Source organism: Rhea americana, unplaced genomic scaffold (genome assembly GCF_003343005.1).
Source record: "Rhea americana isolate MKP2758 unplaced genomic scaffold, rheAme1 scaffold_559, whole genome shotgun sequence".
NCBI lineage: Eukaryota > Metazoa > Chordata > Aves > Rheiformes > Rheidae > Rhea > Rhea americana.
In genome coordinates, this window is record NW_028186711.1 from 61,728 (window position 1) to 68,874 (window position 7,147).

The window sequence follows — 7,147 nt, forward strand, 5'->3', positions numbered from 1 at the left end:
CACCCGGGCTGGGCTGGGCCCGCCGCCCGTCCTGCGCGGTGGGCGCCTGCTCCGGCTGCACGTTCTCGTAGGGGCTCTCCGCCTCGTCCTCGCACAGGGCTGTGGGCAGGTGGGGCAGAGCGGGTGAGTCTGCAAGGTCCGGGCCTGGGGGGCAGCTCCGGGGGGCCGGGGGGGGGTCTCTCACCAGTCTCCAGTGTCTGGCAGGGTGAGCTGCATCCCGCGGGCACCTTGGCAAACCTCAGGTCAGCGTAAACCACGCTCTGGGCCATGTGGACGGGAGCTGGCTTTGTCCTGAGCAGCTCCAGACTGGGGACTTTCTGCTTCTCTGCTGTGATGATTTCCGGTGACAGTACCAGTACTGTGGCTATGACAATTGGGGTGGAACAGCTTCTTGCTTTGTCGGAAAGCAGAAGTGCTCATGTTACCTGCAAAATATAGATTACTTTTGGCCAGCTGTTACTGTAGGGGGAGCTAACTCATCTCCATCCTGGGCACCATGCTGTGCTCCCAATAGGGTCCCAGCCCTGCAGTGCAGTGAAGAAGGATGGTCATCTCCTCTCCCAGTCCCTGAGCCCCCAGTGCTCACTGGCCACAGCAGATCCTGGCTGTGCGGTGTCACGAGCCTGCAGGCAAGAGCAGGTCTCAGTGACAGCGCAGGCCCTATCACTCCAGGAGATTGCTGGCAGTCTCCTGGAGTGTCTACAGCCCCTCACTGCAGAGTGATGTGGCAACAGTAATAAGGGATAAAATGTCGCTGCAGAAACCCTCAGTGCTGGTAGAATCTTGTGACAACAGTGATAAGTGAGAAACAGGAAAACGGCAAGGAAATGATGAGACACAATCGAGTGAAAGACCCTTAGGCTCGTGATTGGTTTAAGCTACTGGGGAAGAGCAGGGAAGAAAGTATAGAAGATCAACAGCAGCTTGTGGGAGGGTAGGCCCTGCTCCGGGTCCTGACCACGGGACTGCTATCGGGTGTGAGGGGGATGCCTGCACCATGATTCCTCTGCAACGGACAGGGCATCAAGGATCAAATTTCCTAAGACAGCAACTTGGCTGCAAACCCTAAGCGCACACAGTAATACGTAGTAGAGCATTTAGTGCCTAGCTATAGGGGATTAGACTGAGAGTAACCTACGAGTGAGCAATAAATAAGCATTGCCTGTGGTCATGTTAAAAGCACCTTGATTCTGTGCTTTTTTATGGTCCCCAATAAGTAAGTTAATGAACATTGGAAAGGATCCTTGGCCACAAGGCCACCGCACAAAAGCCATTCGTGGAGGTGGCAGAGCAGAAAGGCCTCTGGCTCATCACGGCTTGTGTGACATGAAGGGGACATCCACAGAGGGACCAAGCAGCAGGTCTGGTGAAAGGCAGTGCAGAGTTTGATCTATGGGGCCAGAGGCAACTGAAGAGAGGATGACTTGACACTGTTCGCTGGAGCACACAGGAGCAGGAATGCAAGGCACAGGCAGCATCTGGGATGGCTTTGCGGGAAAGGCAACCGTCCCCAACCGACCTGGGCCCTGTGCTCTCCCTCCACCCATGCTCCTGTTTGCTACAGGCACCGGGCTTCCTTTGCTCTTCACCGTCCCTGTCCTACTGCCCACCTGGGCAAGAGCCAGGCTGTGATCCGCCATGTACAGCAGGAGGGGCACCAGGGAGGTGGCCCTGCAAGAACTGCGTGCTGCTGGTATGACCCGTGTGGCCAGTGTCACACTAATGATAGCACCCAGCACCAAGCAGGGCTTTTAGGCTCTCACACACCACCTAGTCTTGAAGCGGAGTGCATTCGCTGTGACCTCCACAGACCATACAGGCATCAGGACAAAAGCTGCTGTGCAGCCCAAGCCCTCTGCCAGGACCAGGCTGGCAAAGGACCTGCAGAGAGCCATTTCTCAGCTGCCTTTCCTGGAGACATATAAACCCCTGGCAGCTGGTACAGTCAGGAAGCCCAGAACCTTGGGGAGACCTGCCCAAGCCCCACAGAAGCTGTTCCACACTTCCCCCACACCACAGGGACCTTTGGGCCAATTCCGGCATCTCACCACTTCCCGTAAGGCAGTTTTCAACCAGGCTGGCAAAGCCATGGGTGCCACAGCTCTGTGGTGAGGGCACAGCCTCCCCCCGGCGCCCTCCCCCAAAGATAGCTACAGCATCCACATGCCAGAGTTTATTGCCACAGTGCACAGATCTGGGCTGCGGGGGAAGAAAAGCTCTGCATTAGGAGACTGCAATGTGGGATACCAGCACACAGGAGGTCAGGTCAGGCAGGGCTGCAGGGGCTGTGACAGCAGCGGTGTTCCTGTGCCGCCAGGGTGGCCAGGCTGGAGGTTCCTGCAGGACCTGGGCCCAGGTCACCAGGGCCTCGCGCAGGTGTAAGTGGTGTTCCCCCAGAGGAAGGCCGGGGGTGTGGAGTGGACCCACTGCAGGGTGGCAGCACTCTTCTCACAGATCCAGCTGTGGGCTTCCCCACACATGCCGCCAGACAGACCTGAGCCAGACACCCTCCCACAGGCCAGGAAAGAGCTGGTGAAACGCTGTATTGGGAAGAGCCTGCATGGAGAGAGTGGGGTGAGATGGGATGGGCTGAAACGGGATGGGGCAAGATGGGGTGCAGCAAGACAGGATGGGGTGAGACAGGATGGGGGCAAGATGGGATACGGTGAGGGATTGGGATGAGACAGGTTTGGGCAAGACAGGATGGCGTGAGAGGGGTTGGGAGCAAGAGGGGATGGGACGAGATGGGATGGGGCAAGAGGAGTCAGGGCAAGAGGGGTGGAGGAGAGATGGGATGGAGTGAGATGGAATGGGGGCCAGAGAGCTGGGGGTAAGATGGGATGGGGCAAGACGGGATGTGGCAAGATCGGATGGAGCAGTTTGATCAGCTCCTCCTCTGCCAAGGAACTGGAGACTGCACAGAGACACTGCGGGGGCAAAGCTAACCCTCACCGTGGAGCAGTGCCCCTCTGCCACCATTCCCCRCTCACGGGATCCTGTCCCTACCCACCCTGCATGCAGCACCCCAGGCCCCTCCCAACAGGGCTCAGCAGCAGAGGAGAGCCCCTAGGGCCTCATGCTGGAAGCCTGCTCTTGGTGGATCCCCCAGCCTCTCATCCAGCCTGTGTTTGTCCCCARGGCATGAACACTGGAGTCAGGCCTCTGCAATCTCCCCTCCCCTAAAATGCCCCAGTGGAGGAGATAGGTGGCCGAGCCAGGAAGCACGTCTCTGCCTGCCAACACACTCCTTGTCCCCTAGTCACCACCCAGAGCCCAGGGATGAGATGGGACCCCCAGCAGCCCTGGCTGGGGGGGCAAGCTGAAAGCCTCACCCCTTCAACGCAGTGCCATCCAGCCACTTCCAGTCAGCCCGGGAGTTGTCACGCCTCAGCCCCACGTGGAACACATCCACACTGGACATGCGCACCAGGAATGTCTGGCACATGRGAAGATGAGTGTGAGCTCCCCAAAGGGCCAACACGCTGCTGCCAGCACAGGCACATGCACATCATGCCCAAAGGCTCCCACGGACAGACACAGCCATGTACCCCCCACACCAGCAGGAGCTCACACAACTGCATGCCTACACATGGGAACAAACACGTGTGCCCTCCAGGAGGGACGGTCGTGCCACACACAGGAACACGCAGCAGCTAGGCAGGAGGGCTGGAGCGGCATGGAGCTGGGCACAGCTCCCTCTCATGAGTGAGTGTGGTTGGGGGCAGGCTGCAAGGCAGAACCTGCTACTGTGAGGCTCACCTGTGCCAGGCCAGGAGAAACGCGAGGCTGGCACATCCGAGGGACACCCTGCCCCACCCTTCAGACTCATTTCCAGCTACATGATCAGTAATGACAGCAGTACTGGGTGGGCAGAGCATTACCATGGTGCTCTCCAGCTGAAGACTTAGCTGTGCTCTGGGCACATGGTCAGAGCGGTAGAGATTGAACACCACTGCTGCAGTAAAGCCAGGCCAAGGCATTGCTTGGCCCTTGCTGTCCTGCCTTCCCAAGAAGGWGAGGACAACCAAATAGAGTGCACAATTTGGTAGAGGTGGTCACCAGCACAGCGAGATGCCCATGGATGCATTAGACAAGCCAGGCTGGGTGTCAGTAGGGTGCACTCACCAGGGTCGCGTTGGCTCGGATAGTGACCAGCTGTGCCTCTCTGGAGCAGCAGTCCTCTTTGCTCTGCTCCCAGGTCTTTTTGGAAGAAGAGAAGTAGTAGCACCGCCCTGCATCCCAGAGCCAGCCAGCCGGGCAGAACTGGCATCGCCCTGCACACCAGAAAAGCAGTCTGCCCACAGCTCCAGGAGCAGCAAGGACAGGGAAGCTGCCAGGGGCTCCCACCAGCTCCCAGCCCATGCTCAGCGCTACTGCAGCAGGGTGCAAGAGAGGCAGCCAGGGAACCACGGCACTGGGTTGTACAACCAACCCAGCACTCTCCTGCAAATGCCCCATGGAGAGGACCCCTACACTTCTGTCTTCCTCCCGAGGCTCAGGTCCTATATACCATCTCCAGCCCCATGGGACTGTAATGAGAGCCCCAAGGGATGTGGGTTGGTTACATGAAGGGGCTGGCACAGGGGTGGTGGGTCAGGGAAAGGAACTCCAGGTTCAGTGGAATGATACAAGGATCTCCTACATTTGCAAAGTGCTGGGAATAAAACCAGCGTTTCACCTTTATCAGAGCGTCTGATGCCATCTGGCTCGTGGATGCAGCAATAACCCTGCAGCTTGCCTGGTGCTGGTGGCATGTCAAGCCGAGGCTGAGCCACCCTTGGGTTCTCTCTCCCAAACAGCTACTGGCAATGCAGTATGTTCAGCAACACTTGGGGCAGCTCTCCAGACCATGAGCCAGAGGCCAAGCAGGATGGAGGGAGCCTGGGGTGGGGGCATGGTCTGGAGAGAGACATCCCTCCAGCAGGAAGTAGGGCCAGATTCTGTGCCTTGTAAATGCTTGCTAGATCCTCTCCAAACCTTGCCCAGAAGCCCACTATGCTCTCCTACCTTGCAGAGTCTGTTGCCCAYAGCTGAGGGTCTCCTCTGTGCTCCAGGGACCATGGGTGCAGCCTGCCAGTTGTCCTAAAACTACAGACCAAGAGCACAGGATTGTCCCTGCCAGCCATCCCACAGGCCCTGGTTCTGGGCTTTTGCTTCCAGCAGCACCCAGTGCACACTCCSATGACCAGGAACCCCACAAGAGCCATAGCCAGCCTGCAGCTGAAGGCTTCCCCCACTTCAAGCCAGCCAAGCTTGGTGATGGGCTTGTAACTCTCACCGTGCTTCTGAGCCCATCACATGACAGACTTTCACAGAAAGTGCTTCTTTCTCTCAGTTTCAGCCTCGCGGCTCTCAGTCCTGTCTTCATCTCACTGCCAGGTGATGGAGCAGGATGCCCCAGGGCCCTTTCCGAGCCCACGCTCTCCTCCCTGCCTTTCCCTCTCCCATGCTGCAGGCACTGCAGACAGGCAGGCCTGGGACCTGCTCCTCRCTTCATCCATTTTGCTGCTTGTCCCTGAGCCCAGAAGCATGCAATACCCTCAGCTCCGCACACGAAGGCCCAGCTCCGCACACAGCACCCAGAGGGGCAGGTTCAGGCTCTGCTTGTGCCTGGAGGAGAGTTGGGGCAGCTGTCCCCTCGGCAGCCCAGCAGCTCCATCCCCACCCAGCACACGTGTACGCGGACTGCACAGTGCCAAGGCCGACTCCGGGCCCTCAGCCCCAGCTGCGGTGAGCCCTGGGGTGAACCATCACATGAGTGGTTGGACTGGCACCGGCAGTGAGTGGATGTAAGCAGATACTCACAGTGGAAGCTCAAGCCAACAAGGACAATTTGTGCCAGCAGGAGCAGCAGGCAAAGAAGAGCCAGGCTGAGGGCTAAACAGCGCCAGGGCAGCTGCTTCATCCACTGAGGAGCTGACAGAGAGAGATAACCTGGGTCCTGAGGACTCTGCAGGAGAGCAGCAGGGATCCCCCACACCAGGAAAGGTCCGTGCACCCTGGGCAGGTCTCAGGAGGGCATCTGGGGAGCCTGCAGCTATACAGACATTGGTCTCCTCCAGACAATGTCCGCCAGGAAAAYGGCGACATTGGTGTGGGCTGGAGGGAGAGCTCAGTTGTAGCACCAAAMCCCTGCTAGAAATTGTCCCTTTGCAAATGGTACTTGGCATGGCGGCAGCAGGAGTTCCTGTGCCATGCATCTGGTGTGCAGTGAGTGTCCCCTGCCCTTGCTCTCCTCCTGCCCCTCACCCCTGGAGCAGGCACTCTGCCAGGCACCTGGAGAGGAGCTGTTTGGCAGATACTTGAAAAGAGTGAGCAGGGTGGGAGTACTGCTGGGGGAAAACAGCCCTGCAGCGAAAAAAGAGCTGCAGGGAGGCAAGAGGAAGTTGTGAGGAGAAATGTGGGTGCTACGAGGGCAAGCAGGCCAGGGGATCGCCAGTATGCTATTACCTGGTGTGGGGGGGAAGTGCAGATCGGCGTACGTGACCCTCTCTTCCATTGCTTGGTCTCTTGCGGTGCACCCCATCAGCAAAGCAGCAATCCCCTCCCGGCCCCCTTCGGCAACTGGGTGTTATGCGAAATGGAAAGTGTCACTTCCTGGCAGTATCCCCAGAGACACCACCCATGCCGCAGCCTCGGCGAGCCCTGGGCAAGGCTGGGACCCAGGAATTCCCAGCGCAAGGGAACACAGCAGCCCCGCTCACACAGCCCACGCGGCCCTGCCACCGCGGCAGGCAGGGCCTCGCGCCCGGTCCCGTTACCAGCCCCTTCCCCAGGTTCACCAAAGAGGGTGGCTCTGCTCCTCGCCTGCCTGGTTGCTGGCATGCAGCAGGTCGGAGGCTGTGGGGTGCCGTGTCCTGGCTCGTCGGGTGCTCAGCAGATCTGCCTCGGGGACTGGGGGGTGGGGGGATCTGTGCTACCTGAGGAGCCCTGTCCTCACCCCCGACCTTTGCGTGCTGAGAAGCAGCCAGGCGGCAGTGGGACGCTTGCTCAAATGTGGTTTCTGCTGCCTCTTTTGCATCGGGCTGCAGCTGCGTGAGCCTGGGAAAGCCCGGGGCTGCCTGTTCCTTCCTTTCCCCGAAAAGCCCTGTGGGCTGCTCTGCTCTCACTCCCCCTGCACCCCGCTTGTGCCTGCAGGGGCTGGGGG

The 7,147-nt window shown here is 59.2% G+C and overlaps 1 protein-coding gene across 1 annotated transcript; it reads right to left on the reverse strand.

Annotated features, from left to right (window-relative positions):
• Nucleotides 1-2,171: 2,171 nt before the first annotated feature.
• LOC146587868 (killer cell lectin-like receptor subfamily G member 1) lies at nucleotides 2,172-5,905 on the reverse strand. Its single transcript, XM_085318870.1, has 5 exons — nucleotides 5,806-5,905; nucleotides 5,008-5,088; nucleotides 4,126-4,274; nucleotides 3,333-3,436; nucleotides 2,172-2,556 (listed from the first exon to the last, which is right to left on the reverse strand). Exons 1-5 carry the CDS (start codon nucleotides 5,903-5,905, stop codon nucleotides 2,358-2,360), a joined length of 633 nt encoding a protein of 210 aa, XP_085174996.1. The 3' UTR covers nucleotides 2,172-2,357.
• Nucleotides 5,906-7,147: the final 1,242 nt, after the last annotated feature.